The sequence below is a fragment of the Equus quagga genome, chromosome 14, assembly GCF_021613505.1.
Source record: "Equus quagga isolate Etosha38 chromosome 14, UCLA_HA_Equagga_1.0, whole genome shotgun sequence".
NCBI lineage: Eukaryota > Metazoa > Chordata > Mammalia > Perissodactyla > Equidae > Equus > Equus quagga.
The window spans coordinates 4071119-4094921 of record NC_060280.1 but is presented as its reverse complement, the minus strand read 5'-3'; the positions used below and the strand labels follow the sequence as shown (position 1 = coordinate 4094921).

General features: G+C 36.3%; 1 protein-coding gene and 1 non-coding gene across 5 annotated transcripts in view; both read right to left on the bottom strand.

Moving 5' to 3' along the window:
- KIF18A (kinesin family member 18A) overlaps positions 1-23803 on the bottom strand; it is a 93389-nt gene that overhangs the window by 39279 nt on the left and 30307 nt on the right. For 3 of the 4 annotated variants that reach the window (XM_046684570.1, XM_046684571.1, XM_046684572.1), the window contains exons 11-12: positions 16528-16692; positions 10611-10732 (exon numbers count right to left, since the gene is read on the bottom strand). In XM_046684570.1, coding sequence (XP_046540526.1) covers positions 10611-10732; positions 16528-16692 — 287 coding nt within the window. The remainder of the gene's footprint in view (positions 1-10610; positions 10733-16527; positions 16693-23803) is intronic. The other variant, XM_046684573.1, reaches the window with a different exon arrangement.
- On the bottom strand, positions 9062-9129 carry LOC124225926 (small nucleolar RNA SNORD57). Its single transcript, XR_006885142.1, has one exon. It is a non-coding gene; the product is annotated as a small nucleolar RNA SNORD57 (small nucleolar RNA).

The following is a 23803-nucleotide window of genomic DNA, read 5'->3' as shown; positions in this document are numbered from 1 at the left end:
AAATAATATTCCATTGTATATATGTACGTATGTATATGTGTGTGTGTGTGTATATATACAAACCACATTTTCTTTATCCATTCATCCATCGATGGACACTTAGGTTGTTTCCCTATCTTGGCTACTGTAAATAATGCTGCAATAAACACAGGAGTGCATATATCTCTGTGAATTAGTTTTTTCATTTTATTCAGATAAAAACTCAAGAAGTGGAATTGTTGGATCATATGGTAGTTCCACTTTTAATTTTTTTTTGTGTGTGAGAAAGACTGGTCCTGAACTAACACCTGTTGGTAATCTTCCTTTTTGCTTGAGGAATATTGTTGCTCAGATAACATCTGTGCCAATCTTCTTCTGTACTGTATGTAGGATGCTGCCTCAGCATGGCTTGATGAGCGGTGTGGAGGTCCATGCCCGGGATCAGAACCCGCAAACCCTGGGCCAATGAAGTGGAGCTTATGAACTTAACCACTACATGACCAGGCTGGCCTTACTACTTTAAATTTTTTGAGGAACCTCCATACTGTTTTCACTGTGGCTGTACCAATTTACATTCACACCAAGAGAGCACAAGAATTCCCCTTTCTCCATATCCTCACTAACACTTGTTATTTCTTGTCATTTTGATAATAGTCATTCTAACAGGTGTAAGACAATAGCTCGGAGTTCCGATTTGCACTTCCCTGATGATTAGTATATTAAGCACCTTTTCATGTAGCTAATGGTCATCTGCATGTCTTCTTTGGGAAAACATCTATTTAGATCTTCTGCCCATTTTTTAATTGGATTGTTTTCTTGCTATTGTATGAGTTCTTTATATATTTTGGGTATTAACTCCTTATCAGATATATGATTTGCAAATATTTTCTCCCATTTGGAAGGCTGTCTTTTCATTTTATTGATGGTTCTTTTGCTGTGAAGCCTTTTAGTTGGATGTATTCCCACTTATTTTCGCTTTTGCTGCCTTTGCTTTTGGTGTCAAATCCAAAATATCAATGCCAAGTCCAACGGCAAAGAGCTTAATGCCTATGTTTTCTTCTAGGGGTTTTATGGTTTCAGGCCTTACATTAGGTTTTTAATCCATTTTGAGCTGATTTTTGTGTATGGTCTAAGATAGTAGTCTACTTTCACTCTTTATATGTGGCTGCCCAGTTTTCCCAACACCATTTATTGAAGAGACTGTCCTTTCCCCATTGTATATTCTTGGTTCCTTTGTCATAAATTAATTGACCATATATGCGTGAACATTTTTCTGGGCTCTCTATTCTGTTACATTGATCTGTGTCTGTTTTTACACCAATACCATAGTTTTGACTACTACAGCTTTGTAATACAGTGTGAAATCAGGAAGCATGACACCTCCAGCTTTGTCCCTCCTCAAGATTGCTTTGGTTATTTGGGGTCTTTTGTGGTTCCATACAAATTTTAGGATTTTTCGTTATAGTTTGGTGAAAAATGCCACTGGAATTTTGACAGGGATTATGTTGAATGCTCTTAATTGATATTTCTTGATCATCAGTTATGTGAAGTCTATTGATCTGGGCTCTGGCAGTGATGTGCTGGAGCCAGCTTGCACTTGGAGAGCTGGTGGAGCATATCTCATCTCATTCTGAGTTTAGTAATATCACGTTGGATATTGCTTATTGATTGCTTTGGATGGGATGAACATTTTAACAGTAATAATTCTTTCAAGCCAGAAGGATGGAATATCTTTCCATTTACTTATATTTTCTGCAATTTCTTTCATTAATGTCTTACAGTTCTCAGTATACAAGTTTTTCTCTCTCCTTGATTAAATTTATTCTTAGGTATTTTACTCTTTTTGATGCAATTGTAAATGAGATTGTAGTCTTTATTTTCACTGAGGTCATAATAATTGTGAAATTTCATTGTGCATTCTTGTCAGTCACCACATAAATGTGCTCCTTTACGCCTTTTGCCTACCCCCCCAATCCCCTTCCCCTTTGGTAACCACTAAACTGTTCTCTTTGTCCATGTGTTAGTTTATCTTCCACATATGAGTGAAATCATAGGGTATTGGTCTTTCTCTGTCTGGCTTATTTCGATTAACATAATACCCTCAAGGTCCATCCATGTTGTTGCAAATGGGAGGATTTTGTCTTTTTTTATGGCTAAGTGGTATTCTATTGAATATATATACCACATCTTCTTTATCCACTCCTCAGTCGATGGTCACCTGGGTTGCTTCCACTTCTTGGCTATTGTGAATAATGCTGCAGAGAACACAGGGGTGCATAAACCTCTCTGAATTGTTGATTTCAAGTTCTTTGGATAAATACCCAGTAGTGGACTAGGTGGGTTGTACAGTATTTCTATTTTTAAGTTTTTGAGAAATCTCCATACTGTTTTCCATAGTGGCTGCTCCAGTTTGCATTTCCACGAGCAGTGGATGAAGGTTCCCTTTTCTCCACATCCTCTCCAACATTTGTTATTTTTTGTCTTGGTGGTTATAGCCATTCTAATGGGTGTAAGGTGATATCTTAGTGTAGTTTTGATTTGCAATTCCCTGATGATTAGTGATATCGAACATCTTTTCATGTGCCCATTGGCCATCTATGGAAAAACGGAATCTATGGCCGTCTTTGGAAAAACGTCTGTTCATATCCTCTGCCCATTTTTTCATTGGGTTGTTTGTCTTTTGTTGTTCAGTTGTGTGAGTTCTTTCTATATTTTTGACATTAACCCCTTGTGGGATATATATGATTTGCAAATATTTTCTCCCAGTTGGTGGGCTATCTTTTCATTTTGTTCCTGGTGTCCTTTGTCTTGCAGAAGCTCTCTAGCCTGATGAAGTCCCACGTGTTTATTTTTTTTTCTTTCCCTTGTCCAAGTAGACATGGTATTCAAAAAGATCCTTCTAAGATCGATGTCAAAGAGTGTACTGTCTATATTTTCGTCTAGGAGTTTTAAGGTTTCAGGTCTTACTTTGAAGTCTTTGATCCATTTTGAGTTAATTGTTGTGTATGGTAAAAGATAATTGTCCTTCTTTTGCATGTGGCTGTCCAGTTTTCCCAACATCATTTATTGAAGAAGCTTTCCTTTCTCCATTGTATGTTCTTGGCTCCTTTGTTGAAGATTAGCTGTCCATAGATGTGTGGGTTTACATTTGGGCTTTCAATTCTGTTCCATTGGTCTGTGTGTCTGTTTTTGTACCAGTACCATGCTCTTTTGATTCCTATGGCTTTGTAGTATATTTTGAAATCAGGGATTGCAATGCCTCCAGCTTGGTTCTTTTTCCTCAGGATTGTTTTAGCTATTCAGGGTCTCTTGTTGCGCCATATGAATTTTAGGATTCTTTGTTCTATTTCTGTGAAGAATGATGAGACTATATTCTTAAGTTTTCTTTCTGATAGTTCATTATTAGTGTATAGAAAAGTAACAGATTTCTAAATATTTATTACGTATCTTGCAATTTTTCTGAATTCATTTATCACTTCTAACCATTTTTTGGGTTTTCTATATATAGTATCATGTCATATGCAAATAGTGACAGTTTTATTTCTTCCTTTTCAATTTGGATGCCTTTTATTTCTTTTTCTTCCCTAACTGCTCTGGCTAAAACTTCAATACTATGTTGAATTAAAGTGGCACAGGTGAGTATCCTTGTTTTGCACCTGTTCTTAGAGGAAAAACTTTCAGCTTTTCACCACTGAGTATGATGTTAGACATGGGCTTGTCATATATGACCTTTATTATGTTGAGGTACCCTCCCTCTATAAAGGCACACCTCATTTTATTGCGCGTTGCTTTATCGTGCTTACCAGATATTGCATTTTTTACAGATTTAAGGTTTGTGGCAACCCTGCGTTGAGCAAGTCTGTTGGCACCATTTTTCCAACAGCATTTGCTCACTTTGCGTCTCTGTGTTACATTTTGGTAATTCTCACAAAATTTAAAACTTTTTCATTATTATCATATTTGTTAAGATGATCTGTGATCAGCGATCTTTAATGTCACTATTGTAATTGTGTTAGGGTGCCACAAACCACACTCATATAAGACAGTAAACTTAACTGATAAATGTTGTGTGTGTTCTGACTGATCGACTGACTGGCTGTTCCTCCATCTCTCTCCCTCTCCTGGGGCCTGCCTAATCTCTGAGGCACAACAATATGGAAATTAGGCCAATTAATAACCCTATAACGGCCTCTAGATGTTCAAGTGAAAGGAAGAGTCTCACATCTCTCACTTTAAATCAAAAGCTTAGTGAGGAAGGCATGTCAAAAGCTCAGATAGGACAAAAGTTAGGCCCCTTCGATCAAACAGTTAGCTAAGTCATGAACGCAAAGGAAAAGTTCTCGAAGGAAATTAAAAGGGCTAATCTAGAGAACACATGAATGATAAGAAAGTGAATTAGCCTTACTGCTGATATGCAGAAAGCTTCAGTGGTTTGATCAGAAGATCAAACCAGTCACAAAATTTCCTTATCCTAATGCCTAATCTAGAGCAAGGCCTACCTCTCTTCAATTCTGGGAAGGCTGAGAGAGGTGAGGAAGCTGCAGAAGAAAAGTTTGAAGCTAGCAGAGGTTGGTTTGTGAGGTTAAGGAAAGAAGCCGCCTCCATAACATAAATATGCAGGGTGAAGCAGCAAGTGCTGACATAGAAACCGCAGCATGTTACCCACAAGATCTAGCTAAGATAATTAATGAAGGCGGCTACACTAAACAACAGATTCTCAACATAGGCAAAACAGCCTTACATTGGAAGAAGACGCCAGCTAGGACATCCATAGCTAGAGAGGAGAAGTCAATGCCTGGCTTCAAAGCTTCAAAGAACAGGCTGTCTATCTTGCTAGAGGCTAACGCAGCTGGTGACGTTAAGTTGAAGCTAATGCTCACTTGCCATTTCGAACAGCCTAGGGCCCTTAACAATTATGCTAAATCTACTCTTGCCTGTGCCCTACAAATGGAACAACAAAGCCTGGATGACAGCACATCTGTTTACAACATTTTAAGCCCACTGTTGAGATCTACTGCTCACAAAAAAAGATTCCTTTCAAAATCTTACTGTTAATTGACAATGCACCTGGTTGCCCAAGAGCTCTGATGGAGATGTACAGTGAGATTGATGTTGTTTTCATGCCTGCTAACACAGCATCCATTCTGCAGCCCATGGATCAAGGAGTAATTTAGACTTTCAAGTCTTATTATTGAAGAAATAAACATTTCATAAGGCTGTAGCTGCCATAGCTGGCGATTCCTCTGATGGATCTGCGCAAAGTCAATCAAAAACCTTATGGAAAGGATTCACCATTCTAGATGTCATTAAGAACATTGAGGATTCATGGGAAGAGGTCAAAATATCAACACTAACAGGAGTTTGGAAGAAGTTGATTCCAACCCTAATGAGGAGTTCAAGACTTCGGTGGAAGAAGTAACTGCAGAGATGTTGGAAATAGCAAGAGAACTAGAATTAGAAGTAGAGCTTGAAGAAGTGACTGAATTGCTGCCATCTTGTGATAAAACTTGATAAGGAGTTGATTCTTATGAATAAGCAAAGAAAGTGTTTTATCGAGATGAATCTACTCCTGGTGAGGACACTGTGAAGATGGATGAAATGACAGCAAAAAATTTAAAATATGACATAAACTTAGTTGATAAAGCAGTAGCAGGGGTTTCAGAGAACTGACTTCAATTTTGAAAGAAGTTCTACTGTGCGTACAATGCTATAAAACAGCATCACATGCTACAGAGAAATCATTTCTGAAAGGAAGAGTCAGTTGATGTGGCAAACTTCATTGGCTTATTCCAAGAAACTGCTGTAGCCCCCCAACTTTCAGTAATCATCATCCTGATCACCCAGCAACCAACAACATGGAAGCAAGACCCTCCATCAGTAAAAAGATTATGACTTGTTGAAGGTGCAGATGACGGTTAGCATTTTTTAGCAATAAAGTAATTTTTAAGGTGTGTACATTGTCTTTTTTAGACATAATGCTATTGCACACTTAATAGACTACAGTATAGTGTAAAAATTTTTATATGGGGGGGAAACCAAAAAATTCATGTGATTCACCAGCTGTGGTGGTCTGGAACTGATCCTGCAGTATCTCCAAAAAATCTCGATACCCACTTTGCTGAGAGTTTTTATCAGAAATGGGTGACCAATTTTGTCAAATACTTTTTCTGCATCTATTGAGATGATTCTATCATTTTTATCCTTCACTTTAAGGTAGTGTTATCACACTGATTGATTTGTGGATGTTGAACTTTCCTTGCATCCTTGGAACAAATCCCACTTGATCGTGGTGTGTGACCCTTTTAATGTACTGTTGAATTCTGTTTGCTAATATTTTGTTGAGGATTTCTGCATCTATGTTCATAAGGGATATAGGCTCATAATTTTAATTTCTGGTGGTGTCCTTATCTGGTTTTGGTATCAGGGTGATGAATAAATGAAAAGTAATGAGAAAAGTTAAAATAGTGAGATATATGAAGAAGCTATTTGGTTTTGAAACTAATTTGGCCTCACCTTGTTTTCCCAGAAAGGCCTGACGTGGCCTGCTAAGCATGCACTGTACATCTGCTTCAAACATTTACAACATCCCAAGTGAAGAATGGTGGCCTTAAAAATAGGGACGTACGCCTCCCCTCTTATCTGCATTTCTTTAAAGATAAGCATTTCTTCCCAGAAACTAAGGATTAATTACTGATCTACTGTGCTCATCTTGTGACCACTGACCTTCTGCATTAGAAAAATATTTTGTGACTGTAGTAAAAGAGATATTCCTGTCATATTTGATGTATGTCCCTTTTTTCAAGATGGTATAAAACCACACTGTACACCCTGCTTCTTTGGAGTGCTTCAGTCCTTGGTGAAAGTTCTCTTCCGGGCTATAGTTCTCAAAATTGGCTCATAAACTCACTGCGATTTTGATTTATAGATTGATTATGGATAATTTGTGTTGACAAAGGTAATTCTGGCCTCACAAACTGAGTTTGGAAGCATTACCTTCTCTTCTATCTTTTGGAAGAGTTTGAGGACTGGTATTAATTCTTCTTTGAATGCTTGCTAGAATTCTCCAGTAAAGTCATCTGATCCTGGACTTTTGTTTGTAGGGAGGTTTTTAATTACTAACTCAATCTCCTCACTAGTAATTCGTCTGTTTAGATTTTCTATTTCTTCATGACTCAGTCCTGGTAGGTTGCATGTTTCCTGGAATTTATTTCTTCAGGTTGTCCAATCTGTTGGCATACAATAGTCTGCAGTAGTCTCTGATGATCCTTTGTATCTCCATGTCGTCAGTTGTAATGTCTTCTCTTTCATTTCCGATTTTACTTGTTTGAGTTTCTCTCTTTTTTTCTTGGTGAGTCTAGCTAAAGCTTTGTGAATTCTGTTTATCTTTTGAAAGAACCAGCTCTTGGTTTTTGATCTTTTCTATTGTCTTTTTAGTCTCTATTTCATTTACTTCTGCTCTGATCTTTGTAATTTGCTTCCTTCTATTAACTCTGGGCTCTGTTTTTTCTTTCTTTCTAGTTCCTTGAGTGTAAAGTTAGGTTGTTTGAGATTTTTCTTGTTTCTTGAGGTAGGCATTTATTGCTATGGACTTCCCTTTTAGATCTGCTTTTGCTGGATCTCATAAATTTTAGTACGTTGCATCTCCATTTTCATTTGTCTCAAGCTGTTTTTTGATTTCTCTTTTGATTTTTTTCATTGACCTTTGGTTGTTTGGTAGCATGTTCTTTAATCTCCAAATCTGTGTGAATTTTCCAGTTTTCTTCTTTCTAATTGATTTCTAGTTTCATATCACTGTGGTCAGAAAATATGCTTGATATGATTCAAATCTTCTTAAATTTGTTAAGACTTATGTTGTGACCTCACATATGACCTACCCTGGAAAATGTTCCATGTGCGCTCGAGAAGAATGTGTGTTCTGTTGCTTTTGAATGGAATGTTCTGCAAATATCTGTTAAATTCATCTGGCCTATTGTATCATTTAAGGTTGATGTTTTCTTACTGTTGCTCTGTCTGGATGATCTATCCATTGATTTATGTGGGGTATTAGAGTCCCCTACTATTACTATATTGCTGTCTATTTCTCCCTTCAGATGTTTTAACATGTGCTTTATATATTTAGGTGCTCCTTTGTTGAGTGCATAAATATTTACAACTGTTATATCCTCTTGTTGGATTGATCCCTTTATCATTATGTAATGCCCTTCTTTGCCTCTTATTATAGTCTATGTTCTAAAGTCTATTTTGTCTAAGTATAGCTACCTCAGCTTTCTTTTGGTTTTCATTTGCAAGGAATATTTTTTTCCATCCATCACTTTCAGTTTGTGTATGTCCTTACATCTGAAGTGAGTCTCTAGTAGGCAGCATATAGATGGGTTTTGCTTTTTTATCCATTCTGCCACTCTATCTTTTGACTGGAGAATTTAGTTCATTTACATTTAAAGTAATTATTGATAGGTATGTACTTATTATCATTTTGTCAATTGTTTTCTGGCTGTTTTGTAGTTCCTCTGTTCCTTTCTTCTTCTATTGCTCTCCTCCTTTGTGGTTTTGATGGCTTTATTTATTGGTATTGCTTTGATTCCTTTCTCAGTATCTTTTGTGTTTCTCCTATAGGTTATTGCTTGGTGATTGCCATGAGGCAAAGTCTGTTTTAAGTTGACAACTTAAGTTTGAATGCATTCTGAAGGTCTACATTTTTACTACCCCCCGACGCTTTATGTTGTTGACGTCACATTTTACATCTTTTTATCTTGTGTATCCCTTAACTAATTATTGTAGTAACAGTTACTTTTACTACTTTTTTCTTTTAATCTTCATAAAAGCTTTACAAGTAATTGATCTGATACTCTACTAAATATTTACCTTTACCAGTGAAGTGAGATTTATAGTCTAATGTTTTCTTGTTGCTAATTATGGCCCTTCTTTTCAGCTTAAAGAAGTCCCTTTAACGTTTCTTGTAAGGTCTGGTGATGAACTTTAGATTTCGCTTGTCTGGGAAATTCTTTCTCTCTCTTTCAATTCTGAATGTTAACTTTGCTGGGTAAAGTATTTTTGGTTGGAATTTTTTTTCATTTAGCACTTTGAATATATATTAAGTCAGTTTTCTGCCTCCATTCTACAAGATCAGGGTAAGACAGTTCATCACTCTCATTATTTTTTATGTCATTTGATCTTTTCAAAATCTTTATAAGGAAAGTATTGTTATGTATTTTAAATTTAAGAAAACTAAGGCTTAGTGAGGTTAAATAATTTATGCAAGGTTATATTGCTAACATAAACTAGAATTGAAGACCAATTCCAAAACTCATACTCTATCTACGATGCCATGTTGCCTCTGTAATGCTTTGGTTCACCAATTTTCTAAATAAACAAGAGTTAGTCAGAAATCTTTTTGCCCATTTTGAGGCAAAAGTTTAAGTTAAATGTATTGCTCTACTTGTACAATACAGCAAATACAGAATGGTTACAATAATGTTTCTTTGATAACTCTAGCTCTTGCATGTGGTTTGAGTGCTAGTAAGTGAATACTCAACGTCTGCTCTAGGTATAGACATAGAAAGTACAGGGAGAGTAGGCTGAACTTCTACCTGCAGGAGAGTATCTCCCTAATGTCCTTTCTTTCCTTTTTCTTCTTCTTTTTAAAAATAACTACACTAATATGATTTCCCTTAAACCAAAATTATGGAAAATTAATTACTAGTTATTTGAGAACACTAGTAGAACTCCAGCAGAATTTCAGACTAGCAGAAACCACTTAGAGAAATAAATTTCTCATTTTTACAGAGCATGAAAGTGACACCTAAGGAATTGACTGACACATACAAGGTAACAAAAATATAGATTAGGTTATACTTTTTATGATTATCTTTCAAAAATCAAAAGATGTTACTGCTGAGCTAGTGAGAGAGCATGAAAGAGCTACCATAGCATTACATGAAAATTGGGACACTTGATGTTAAAAAATACACATTTTTGGCAACTTCCTTTCAATGATAGCAAAAAAATCATTCTGGAATTATGAATGGTTAAAAACAGCCTACTTACAATTCAGTTAGTATTCATAGTATTTACTTCTAAGAGGAGAAACAGACGGCTAAAAGGAGAAACAGACTCCTTTTTTATTTTTTGCTGAAGAAGATTAGCCCTGAGCTAACATCTGTGCCAATCTTCCTCCACTTTATATGTGGGCCACTGCCACAGCTTGGCTGATGAGTGGTGTACTTCCACGCCTGGGATCCAAAAGTGGGATACTGAAGTGGAGTGTGCCGAACTTAACCTCCACGCTACAGAGCTGGCCCCTGAAGACAGACTCCTTTTCACTGTATAGGTATCTTTGGAAGTTTGTAGTACATGGCACATATGACGTAAAAATAATAAATTCTTGAAGAAAAATGTTTTCAAAACTACAAAAGTAGTATTAAAAAATTAGTTGGAGAAGAAGAACCACATCTTTTATACTTTCTCCATGTTTTCTAACTCTGCATTTCAGATGCTGGCAGACACTTTAAAAATAACGTATCCTGTACCAGATAAAACTCAATTTTCCAGCAGTGGAAAACTGAACTTCTATGCTTCAGGATCCTTAGGTCTACAGTGTTAAAATTTGTAGAACGTGTAATCCATGTACTTACGCTTCATTCTGCCTGTGCTGCTGTTCTTGAAGACAAGCTAGTTCCATCATATGTTTAATTTGTGCTTTCAAATCTTTGTTCTGGAGGTGCAAATGGTGACTTTGAAGATCTTCATTGAGTTCCTGGGGAACACAATGCAAACTATACTTCAGATTCTTTTAAGAATGTTAAAATCAAATCAATTTTAATAAAACATTTTACATTGGTGCCAATAGTTTTAATGTTTTTACATGTGAATGATATGTTTAGGAATAATTTGAAAAATAACATTCTGGTATAGGTGGTTTATAACTTATAAGCAAGATAAGATTCAAGTTTCCTCAGAAGCTGAATGTCAGAAACTCAGACAAATTTTATTATGATGACAGTTTCTTGGTCTATCCAACTTGTTCCTAAGGCTGTGAAAACACATGAATATGGCCAGTTTTTGCTTAAATGTCACTTCTTCAGGGAGGCATTCCCTCAGCATTATATTTAAAGATGGATATTCTCTACCCCCAATCGTTTCCGTCCTAGCATTGATCAGAAACAACTTCATTTATTTACTCATTTATTTACAGTCTTTCTGTCTGTACTGGAAGGTTAGGTTCACCACCAGGACAGGTACCATATCACGCCAGTTCAGTAGTATAGCCCAAGTGTTCAGTGTCTGGAGTTCCAAAGAAATAAAAATTTCTTGCCTTCACCTAATCTTGGTATAAGCTTTACCCTAGAGCAAAAGTGTAAAAAAGTCTTCTATGGCTCCCATTTCCCTAAGTCTTATATGCACAGGTCCAAGTGTTCTCTAATTTACCACCTAAAATTACTTATCTTTCCTTAAATGTCCTAACGTTAAGTATGGAAAACGTCAGCTAAGTGGTTACACTACACTATGAATGGTAGTAATCCAACAGCATTCTCAGAATCCTTAATTGGGAAAATTTAAGTCAGTATAATGAAAGGGAGTGAAATTTTTTTGAACATTGTGAGGGGCTAAGACAATCCCATAAGTAGGGAAGCTGTGCCTGGAAATGTCCTCCTGGGGACAATTCTCATAATCTACTTTTGCTTTTCCATATTCCTTCCAAACCTGCAGACCACTGATTCTCCAAAAGGTTAAGCTTGTCTCTTTTTCTTTTTTTTAAAAAAATACTTCCTATGCCAATGGTAGGAATTATGAAAGGGAAACAATGTCATTCTATGTTCTGAGTTATTTTAACACTCGGGGTTATTGATTTACATGATTCATGATGCCATTTCAAGGAATCTAGCATGTATTCTAGAGAAAACTCTCTTTAGCAAGTCAGGATGGTATGGTTAGAGCAGTGGTCTGTGAGTGAGGTGATTTTAGAGATGGTCTCAGCCATGACACAAATGCCACTGCAAGCTAAAAATATGGTTTTTATGGAGATCAATTTACTTGACTAAAATTTAAGTGCTTGACTAGATGATCTCTTTAGTCTTTTCCAGTTAGGAAATCCAACAATCCTAACAGTATGAACATACTTGCCAAATAGTTCATCTTTTCTCTCTCAAAAAAAAATTCCTTCATTGTATACTTCCTCTGATAACCCTGTTCTAATTCCTTTATTTTCTTAAATCACTCTTATTTTAAAAAGACAAACCTTAATTGTCTAATTATATTAGCCAGTAATGGACCTTGCCTAAGCTTGTTATATTTGGAAAACCAAGTTTACAATTTGAGTCTTCTTGTTTTGATACATTATTGACTAAATCTGATTAGAAGAGCATGGCCTATTCTGAGAACCATAAGTAGGTTAGCAATGGTTGAAGTGAAGAATAAATGAGAGGTGATACATAAAACTTGGGAAGTATTCAGGTGCCATGCTAGGCCTGGGAAATCATAATAGAGAGTTTATATTAGGGAGAACGCACTGAAGAGTAATAACGATCGGTTACCTTTCAGAAAGTTCATATTGGTTGCAGTGGAGAGAATGACTGTGGTGGAAGATGAATGGAAGAAAGATCAAATATAGCAGTCCAACAATGGGGGGATGGAAATCAGAATTAGGGTGATGGCAGTGAGAGAAAGAGAGAAGTGGGTAGATTTGAGATGTTATGAGGGAGATAATGCAGGAGGGTACAGAAAAAAGAGCAGCAATTTGCAAATCACATTACTGGGTTTGTGCCAAGAGTTGTATGACTGTGGTTAAGCCCTTTTACAAAGTTATGTGTCACTTTGCCAATGTAGGAAATAATGGCTTACAAATAAATAATTATTTCAGTCATGAAAATATGCACGGAAAAAGAATGGTGAATGAGATTAGGGTGGTGGGAATGGAAACACAGGTTTCATTTTAATTTTTCAAATTATTTACAATAAAATGCACTAAAAAACAATGACTTAAAAATCAATTCTAGGTTGACATTCAGGCGTGGAAAACTGCTTATGAGAGTTACAGAAGACCAATTACTAGAAAAATTAGATTCGATCATGTTGAAAACATTTAAATTTACTAAAAATAACCCAAACAACATTAACTTTATAAAGCAAATTAGCAATAATAATAATGCTGCTACTTAAAAGAATACCATAACATTTTTAAAATTGAGAATTTATGATAAATATGAGAAAGCAAAGGCAAACTAGTAAACTTCTACAATTGAGTTTTTTACCTCTTTAATACAAAATAAGTTCTTAAATATTTCTCTAGCTGAGGTTAGGCTATAAATTAGAATATTGACTACAAAGACAAACACACTAGATTATAATATAAGTATAATGTAAATTAAGTAAGGCTACTGAGAGGTGAAGATACTCTAGAAATAACATTTTAAAACTACATATACATGTATTAAAATTTTTTTAATGAATGTGCTAATGCCACTTGAACTGTAACCTAAAAATGGTTAAAATGGTAAATTTTATGTTATATCTTACCACACACAGAAAAATTTTTTAGACCCTTCAAGAGAAAGCTTTTGCTCACTAGATGGGCTAAATATTCTACTAGAACATCATGGCCATAAGTAACAGTAACAAAGAAAATGAAAGAATGTTTAGCAGTTATTTTAAAATAAGGTCAAAAATTTAACTTTAACCAAAATACTTGTCATTTTATGTCATTTAGACAATGATCATGAGAACAAGACTACTTTGGACATACATGGTCTCTAGCAAGTAACAAGTGAAACAAACCCAAAACTGCTATAAATGTTGCACATCTGTCACCTTTTCAAGAGAATAAGCTCTTGTGCACTGAACGAGAAGCACCCATTTGGCCTGGGCTATCAGTGTTTTCTCTGAAAACTTGTCATCCAGAACACGGCCGGGTGCCCTGATAGCTACTCTGCTGGAGGTGCTACATTCTGTGATGAGCCGCTACAGCTTTAGGCGCCTCAGATCCAGCATGGAATTTCCTAAGTCCAGGTAGTCTCTATTCTAGTGTAGTGATTAATCACCGTCTTTTGTTGCTAACTCCTTTTAAGTCATGTAAATATGTCCATTATACCATCTTAAGACGAATACAGCATTTTAAATAAAAGTGCTTTAGTTTTATTTTAGGTATTCTTAATGTTGTATCAACAGAAAAAAGACTTAAAAAAAGGAAAACTGTATGAATGTGACCTCCCCAATCTTTCACCTGGGAGAAGATCTATATACTTCTTTGATCAGATTTTCAAAGGCATCTATAACCCAAAAAGGTCAGAATTACTACTCTGGAGGAAAAACGGAAAACGTATTTTGTAATGCAGCTAACTCCGTTGTGCTCTTTTTGCGTACAGCTTTCACTGGCTACTGATGTCTATGTTACCGTTGCTTAGAATATTAAAGTATTATTTATCAACTATCTATTATGGGTTAAGAGGTGCTAGGCCTTTGCATACAGCATTTAAGCTCATAATGCCTTAAGTATATTTTAAAGATGAGAAATTAAGACGACGACGTTAAATAACTTGTCCAGTCATACAATCGGCATTAGAGTTAGTATTCAACACAACTATCAAATTACAGAATTACCAACCACTCCAACTCCAAAGTTTATCCTCTTTCCAACAATGACACTCTCTCTGTAGGGAATAGTCTAAAGTGCTTATCAATTAAGTTATATTATTAAAGTACATTCTGTGCTACATTCCTAATCTGCTGAACAAACTGGCTGGCATGCTTTTAGCAAGATACTTTGATGACTTCTAGAGTTCCTGAGGTGTAGGTTAAGTTGTTGCCTGGTGCTCAATGAATCTCCACACTAAAGAACTACTCAGGCTCCATTTGTCTTTGGCCTTTTTCTTAAGAAGCAGGGTGTCTGCTGCTTGGTGCCTGCTGCTCCTTTTACTACCTTGAACTGTCATCACTGACTACTCCTGCTAGTCTCCTCTCTCTCTCCAGTCTGAGCTTTAATGCTAAAAAGATGGTCATTCATAGCTATTGCTAGCCAGAGAATCCATTTCCCTAGTCATGAATCACTGGTTAATATCTTTGAATTACAACAAAAAATTGCTATCTTTGAATATTAATGATCACTAGCTGCATTCATTTGTTACTGATATTTTATACTTTATTTCACAAGTATTTATTTTCAGTCCAGTGCTTTTCTAGAAATTTGAAGATTCCAGAGGACTAGATACCAATTAGGGGATACCTAGTATAGAATTTCAGAAGAATATCCTCAAAATAAAGACTTTAGATGCTCCTCCTTTTAAAAAGAGTATAAAGAAGTCGTTCTTTTAAAGTATTAGGTATTGGATCAAAATTACTTTGTGGCAGTTGTCTGCTAGCTACTTATTCCATATTCATTTCCCCCTTCTTTCTTATTAAGAGAACTTTAATTTTGTTCAGGGTGATAAGGCGTCCAGAAAAATAACTCAGCTTTCCAGATTCCCCTGCATCTAGGGATAGCCACATGACAATTCTAGCAAAAGATATGTCTGTTAGGAATTTCTGGAAGTCTTTGATCTCCCACTACAGATAGCCCTCCCCCCTTTCTTTCTTTCCTCTTCTTCTAGCCTAAGTGTAAACTTGAGACTAAAGATGGAATAGTGACATCACAACTACGAAATGACAAGTATAATGAAGACATTGATGACATTTTTAGGAATAAATTGAATATTTCCAAGACTTATTATTGTTAAGGGAGCAAAATATAGCCCTAACTGGTTAAGGCACTAAGTCAGATTTCCATAACCTTGTAGCTGAACACAATTCTGATCTGATTCAGCCTTTAACCATCATTACCAATCACTACTCTTTATAAATATAACTTTTTGCCATTCTAGGTGGAATATTTTCAGTTCAGTACATACACACACAAATACAACTTTCTTTAGCCATAACATAAGTAATGATGATCACACTTAAGATCAGTTTTGAACAAAATATCAAGTATTAAAACAAATTACTGGGGCCGGCCCAGTGGTGCAGCAGTTAAGTTTGCACGTTCCATTTCGGTGGCCCAGGGTTTGCCAGTTCGGATCCCGGGTGTGGACATGGCACCGCTTGACAAGCCATGCTGTGGTAGGAGTCTCACATATAAAGTAGACGAAGATGGGCATGGATGTTAGCTCAGGGCCAGTCTTCCTCAGCAAAAAGAAGAGGACTGGCAGCAGATGTTAGCTCAGGGTAATCTTCCTCCAAAAAAACCCCAAATTATCTATATGATGAAATCTCAAATACAGGTTGAAATAGAATCACTTTTATTCTAACTTAGGAGCTACCTCATAAAAGGATGCAATTGCTTAAGAACAGCAACATTTAAAAGTACCTTTACTCTTCTGAAAGTAGAAAAAAGTCAAATCTAGTAGGTAATTAGTGAGCCAGAAGGTATAATTAGTTAAAAACCATAAAATGAGTCAATTGAATCTTGGTGAAATGAAGCAATAGCTGTCTTATGAAAGATATTTACTCAACAATAAAGACAATGGATTTAAAGAGCTCAGTTCTTACAAAATAAATCTGAATATACAAACATATCTGTACCTTTGGAATAAGACCATTTTGACCTAAGAGACCCATTTCAGTTTCAACATAATTGAGCCAATTAGTATTCTCATCAAGTCGCTTCAATTCCTCCTGCCTTTTCTTCTCTAGGTAGCAGCGACGAGTTTTCAACATTGCGAGTCTATGATCTCGTTTGCAAGTGGCCTGAAAAACAATGCATTTAATAGTCAACTTAATTTTTAAGATATTTGATGTATGCGATATTACTAATGTAGTATATTTTCTTAGAAGTGTGATATTGTATAAATTAGGCTATAGTCTTGTATTTAAAGCTACTTCCCCTTTGAAATCTCACAATACTAATGCTTGCAGGAAAATTGGAAATTGAGTTGTGAGTTATTTCTATAAAATTACATGTTGAGAGTTATGGTTCTAAGAAATATAATGGCCAGATTGAAGACTTTAACTTTTGTGTGTGTGCGCTAAAACATATTCTTTTAAATGATGCATTTGAAAAATTCATACAAAGTCTGATAGATAAGTCCCATGATTTCCTCACTCAAAATCAAAGCAGATACATTTCCTCCTCTTATCTTTCTTCCAATTTGAAAGATTTGAAGAATGTAGCGTTCTCTTAGTCTGGTTTTGTCTACAAGGCCTTTAGATTGTCTGGTACAAATGATAAAAAACAGAGGTTATATCAGAGTGCTTATAAATTTCTGATCTTGCCTGCTGGCTGGTTTAGGAACCATAACAGATACTCCGTATTTTTGGTGTTTACCTAAGTATGAGTTGAGATTAGAACTGGCCTTTTGGGTTTTTACCCCAAGGGTCTTGCACACTACCATGGAACTGCGGGCCAGAATAGCTTGACTGCTCTGTGTTATTTGCCAAGAGACAATGAACCCCGTAATCATCAACATGAGGGCCGGACCTGAGACAACAGATCCCACAGATTAGAACAAGCACCTGCAGCTGGTTTTGGAGGCAGGGAATTAAAGGAATGAAAAAAGGAACAGGGATTACATCTGAACTTGGTCAAAGACCGTATTCTCTTTTGGAGAAAAGTTCTTCCTTATTATCTTTTTTATAAAAGATGTATTAACATTTCAGGGAAAAGCCAGGCATTAAAGATATTTGCAAAAATGTGAAACAATGTCACTCTTCTCACTACCTCTTTATGTTTTAGAAAACATAATTAGTTACTTTTCATTAAAGTGTTACTTATGTTATCATGCAATGGGTTAACTAATTATTTTATTTTTTTTCATAGATTGGCACCTGAGCTAACAACTGTGGCCAAAGTTTTCTGTTTTTTTTTTCCTGCTTTATCTCCCCACATCCCCCTGGTACATAGCTGTATATAATAGTTGCACGTCCTTCTAGTTGTGGCATATGGGACGCCGCCTCAACGTGGCCTGATGAGCGGTGCCATGTCCGCGCCCAGGATCCGAACCCTGGGCCGCCGCAGCAGAGCGCGCGAACTTAACCACTTGGCCACGGGGCCGGCCCCTAACTAATTATTTTAAAATAAATAAATACACAAATGTATTTTTGTAAAGCTTAGTTTAAATCTCCAATATGGGAACACTGGTAGATGGAATCCACATAAACTAAAGCTCTTTGAGGTCCTAAATATTTTTTACAGCAGAAAGGGGTCCTGAAACCTGAAAAGTTTAGAGCCACTGTTCTAATGGAAGGAGGACATGTGGCTTCTTGACTTTCTTCTGCTATTCAGCAGGCAGGAAAACCTAGGCAAGCCAATCTCAGTGGGTCTTCAGTCACCTCATCTGAAAAACGGACATAAAAATATTGTACCTGCCTGAAGGATGGCAGCTAAATTAAATATTCTTTAGTTTGCTTTAACATTTATAAAAGTTGTAGGTACTCTTTGAAACCAGGGCAGGAAATGATCTGTGGGACTGATGACAGCCAATGTTTAATACCAAAAAGATACTAATTGAAAATCCCAAAAAGTATGCTTTTGAGTTTTTATTTCTAATGTCCATCAAATGTACCTTCTATGATGCTTCTCTAAGGGAACATTTTCCATCAAGGAAGCCTTGTTGAATCACTGCTCTGAAATAAATAGCATGTAAGTGTTTGGGAATAAATTCTAAAATATGCATGTTAAATGCTGACATTAAAGTAAAATGTTTCCCATTAAGGTTTCAAAAGAGCTTTATACATTTCATTAACAAAATCCCTAGAATACCGAGAATACCTCAGAATACAAAAGGTGTTGAGTGAGAAAAAACACATAATTATAAAACATAGGTGTTACTATTGCTTTGTGCAAAAGGATTGCTAAAACAGTAAACTCATTATTCCACTAAAAATAATTTGCAGATTATCTTTATATGGTGATAAAATTACTCAGAAACTTTAGTTTAAGATTAATCTCAGAGCCCCTACTCTAGAACAATTTATAGTTGAATCAATGTTATGAATTTTTTTTAGTGCTCTCGATAATAAACATCTTTTGGAGAGGATCCAAGACAGATACAAAATTCCTTGCCTTAGCAAGCAGTTTAGTAAGATTATAGCTTGACACTGATGTGTAAAAAAAAAAAAAAGAAGGAAAGTCTCAGCCTTTAGATGTCTTCCCATGTTTTGCAATAGTTTCACTACAACCAATAAACTTAAGAGGTTTTATTTCCATTGCTTACCTAGTCTTATAAGAATAGCTATAAGGAGTGGAACATCTGGATTGAAATGACCAAAAGTAAGAAATCATAAAAGGCAAGTGGGTTGAAAAAAGGCTACTAAGCAGAAGAACAAAGATAAAAACAGAAAAAAATTAAAGGAACCAGCCATACCCATTCCCCTACTCTCTGTCTTCCTTCTAAGTACTCAACAGGGGAAGTAAAAGAGAGTAAGGAAACCATTATTTAGATTAGTTTGGGATTAAACAGGCCAAGCTTATTAATAGTACTAAATAATATTCAAATGTTTAAAAAAATAACACTGATTCTAAGCTCTGATAATGCACTACTCTTTTGCTTCAAAGACTGCCTTTTGACTACAAAGATAGATTGTAAAATTCCTGGAAACTAGTTTCCACAATGTGGCCAATTATCTTATCTTTCCAATTGACTGTCAATAATTCCCAGTATGGTAAATATGTCTCACATCATGTGTCATCTCTAATCCATTCGCAGTGGTTAGCTCTGGCAACATCAGATTCAGAGATAAAGAGTCTGGCAATCAACCAGTGATATCTGCTATGGGTAAGGGAGCGCAAATTGGCAGGAAGTGTTGAGTATACTTATGTACTTCCACACAAACTGTCTTACAAATATGCTGTACATACTCTGGTCATACTGATATCCTATCTAGAACATATCATTCCTATTTGTTTTTCTAACATTGATAGTCTCATGCAAGGCCCAGCATAAATCTTCTCTCTCCACCAGGAAGCCTTTATTAACCGTCACAATTGGAAACCACTGTTTTCTCCTTTGAATAGCTATAGCATTTACAGTACTTATAGTATAGCAGAATGCTTAAGAGTGCCGACTCTCGAGCCAGACAACCAGGGTCTAATATTGGTTCAATCACATTACTTAGGTATATCACTTCAAACAACTTACTCAATCAAGTTCTTAGTACCTTTGTTGCTTGCGAATGTTGATAATATAGCATCTACCACACACGCTCATTATAAATACTAAATCAATTAAACCACACAAAGGACTTTGAAAATTGGCACATAGTACTCAATAATATTACCTGTTGTTATTATTGTACTAACTACTTACATGACAATCAGACACTGCCTTGTCATTTTTATACTATTTTATTGCTCCAACTAGTTTATAAATAATTGAAGGGCACAGAAAGTCTCATCCATTTCTTTACCTCTACTGTATCTAGCACAATGCTTTGCATATAAAGCAAAGGTGTTCACTAAAAGCTGCTGTTAAAAGTTGAGATACTAAGTCAATATCAGCTTCCCATGACTGAATTTCTTGCCTTTTTTCAAGAAATAAATCAGATAATTGACATTTATTTAATGGATACCTACACAAAATTGAAAAGAATTACTATCCCCCCTAAAAATTACTTCCTAATACAATAAGCACAAACAAATGAGATTAAAAAAATATGCAATTCTTAGATTGTATAATATAGAACTATTTTAGAATTCCATTTAGCTAACATATGAAAGGAGTTCACAAATTGATATACAATCCTATCAGATATTCTGTTATTTGGAAGTCATTAAGGTTATCAAAAGTACTGGCAACAATTTTGCGGTTCAAAAAGTTAAAGTACAAATATAGCAACAAATCTCAAACAAAGACGTAAATCCAGTTTTTCTTATGCCTTAAAAGGATGGGAGAAACATTTTAAATGAATCTTGAAAAACAAACTTAAAAAGAAATTTTCAGTCCTCAATACATTATTATTAAGTCCAGGCACTATGCTGTACAGCAGTAGATCTGTAGGGCTTATTTGTCTTGCATGATGGAAACTTTGTACCTTTGACTAATATTTTCTGGTTTTAGCTTCCCCACAGCCCCTGGAAATTACCATTCTACTCTCTACTTCTGAGTTCGACTACTTCAGATTTTTCATATAAACGGCATCATGTAGAACTTGTCTGTGTCTGGGTTATTTCTCTTAGCATAATGTCCTCTGGGTTCATTTACATTGTTGCAGATAGCAAGATTTTCTTCTTTTTTTTTTAAAGCTTATTGGTAGCCTACTGTTGCATACCTAAAAATTGCTAAGAGAGTAGATCTTATGTTGAGTTATTATTAAAATATTATTACTAATAATAAAGAGGGTGGAAGGAAACTTTAGGAGGTGATGTATAGCCTTATGGCAAAGACTGTGATCATGGTTTCACTAGTGCATATATATCTCCAAAACCATCAAGTTGTATACATTAAATATTTACAGTTTACTTTTGTATGTCAATCATATCTCAATAAAGTGGTTTAAAAAATGCATTTTCAATGAGATAAAGCACAACAAATGTATACTCAAAATAAATTATTAATTCTGATAACATAATTTAACAACTGCTGATCAACGGTATCAATGATACATTAATGAAGACTTTATGATTAATTTCTTAATGTATCACATCTTTCCCATTTCACAGACTGAGAAAAAACTGGAATGCTAGTTTTTTAAAGCATTATTTAAACTTGATATCTTTCAGACATTAAGAAATATAAAACTTTTTCATATCATCATTACTTCCGGGAAGCTAGGAAAAGGAGAAGATAAGTTTGGAGGGAGTGGTCTAAGATGACTGGGAAGTTACTTACAAGAGGAAGTTTTTAATAAGTGATACATGACTGTATCTCCTATATTACCTATTTAGTTAAATTATATAAAACATAAAAATAAAAAACTTATCATCAATGAATGGGAATAATTATCCAGTGTTTTCAAAATGTTTATTTTTCTTATCTTTTGTGATCTAGAGTTGCACATACACAGGTATACGTTTTTCATCCTGGTTAGAACTCATGCTTCTTTAATTGACACGTTATTAAGCCAAAAATATTCTAAGCCTTAAATTTTGCATACTATCTTTCCCCCTTCGCACTAATATATCTCCTTCAGAGTATCTCTTAGATGAATGCATGACTTTTTAGTCTATCCTTCATGTAACAACTTCTTGTTCACATTTGCTATCTTCTTTTCCCGTATTTTGTGTGACTTCCTCAGATCTCTCAGTTCTTAATTCACTCTTCAGCTATATCTAACATGAAAAAAAGCACAGGGAGGTGATTCTGGGAAGATGGAGGCATAGGAGGACTCTGAACTCACCTCCTCCTGCAGACACAACAAACCTACAAGGACCTGTGGAACAATTTCCTCTGAGAGAGATCTGGAAACTGGGTAAAAAGAACCTCCACAACAAGGGACAGCACTGACAGGGGTGAAGGAGGCAGAAATACACCTCTGCTGAGGAAAACACCACATCCTAGCCAGGGTGTTTCACAGCCAGGGCAATCTTAAAGGAATGAAGCTTTTCCCCGAGGAGCAGGTGGAATCTGAACAGGGGATGTATGCCACAACAAGCATTCCAGCCTTTAGATTCAGCACAATCAAGACAAGATCCCATAATACCTGGCTTGGCTGGCTTTGAAAATCAACCAGGAATATGCCCAGAAAAACTATCAAGCTTCAGAGAAAGAAAAGCCTATGACCCCTGCACAGATTCACTCCTTCTGGAAACCAACATAAAAACACACCAGAAACAAAGGTGCATGGTCCATTGGTAAAACAGACTCACTTCCTAAGCTCTGAGCACATCTCAGAGAGCAGGAGGTGGCTGAGCCCACCCCTGCAAAGACTGAGACACAAGCAGGAGCCATTACCGTGACCTAGCTCAGCCACACTGACCGGGCTGCTGACAGAGCCATTTGAGACCTTCCTCTGGCCTGTCACATAGGGGTGTGCCCTGCCCACTAAAGCACCAATTCAGTCCAGCTCAGCCAGGGCAGGCAGCCTGCTAGAGGGTCTGGCCCTGCCCACTAGCAAGCCCGTGGCAAACTTGTGGGCCACCACAGGCAGGGTTGTGGGATCTCTGCAGTGTGGGTTGAGTGGCTCTACCCATCTGCATTCTAGAGGGTCAACGACAGCTGCACATTGCAGAGAGCCTCACCGGAGACCTATGGCAACTGAGGGCCTTTAAGCATAGCAACCAGATACACTGGTGGCCTGACTTGCTTAACAGCAAAACAGCAGTAGTTGTGAACTATTAGACTTTACAGCTAGCCATCCTGGGGCTTGCCCCACCCAATAAAGCAATCATAGCAGCCACCACAACTGAGCCTTACAACCGGCCAGCCTGGGGGGCCAGTCTAGTCTAACCTGTCTGTGCACCAACAGCAAGAGCAACCTTGCCACAACAGAAGGGCACATGTAGCCCATACAGGGGACATTCCTGGAACATCTGGCATTGGTGACAAGACAGAAGCACATTTCTGGGCCCCATAAGGCATCACTTATATAAGGCCACATTTCCAAGATCGGAGACTAGATGATCTACCTAATACATAGATATAAGCACAGAGAAGTAGGCAAAATGAGGAGACAAAGGAATTATATTCCAAATAAGGGAATGGGACAAGTCCTCAGAAAAAAACTAAATGAAACAGAGATAAACAATCTACCTGATAAAGAGCACAAACTAATAGTCATAAGGGTGCTCACTGATCTCGGAAGAAGAACAAATGAACAGTGAGAACTTGAACGAAGAATTGGAAAATAAAAAAAAGAACCAATCAGAAATGAAGAACACGATAATGGAAACGAAAAATTCGCTAGAGAGAATCAATAGCATTGT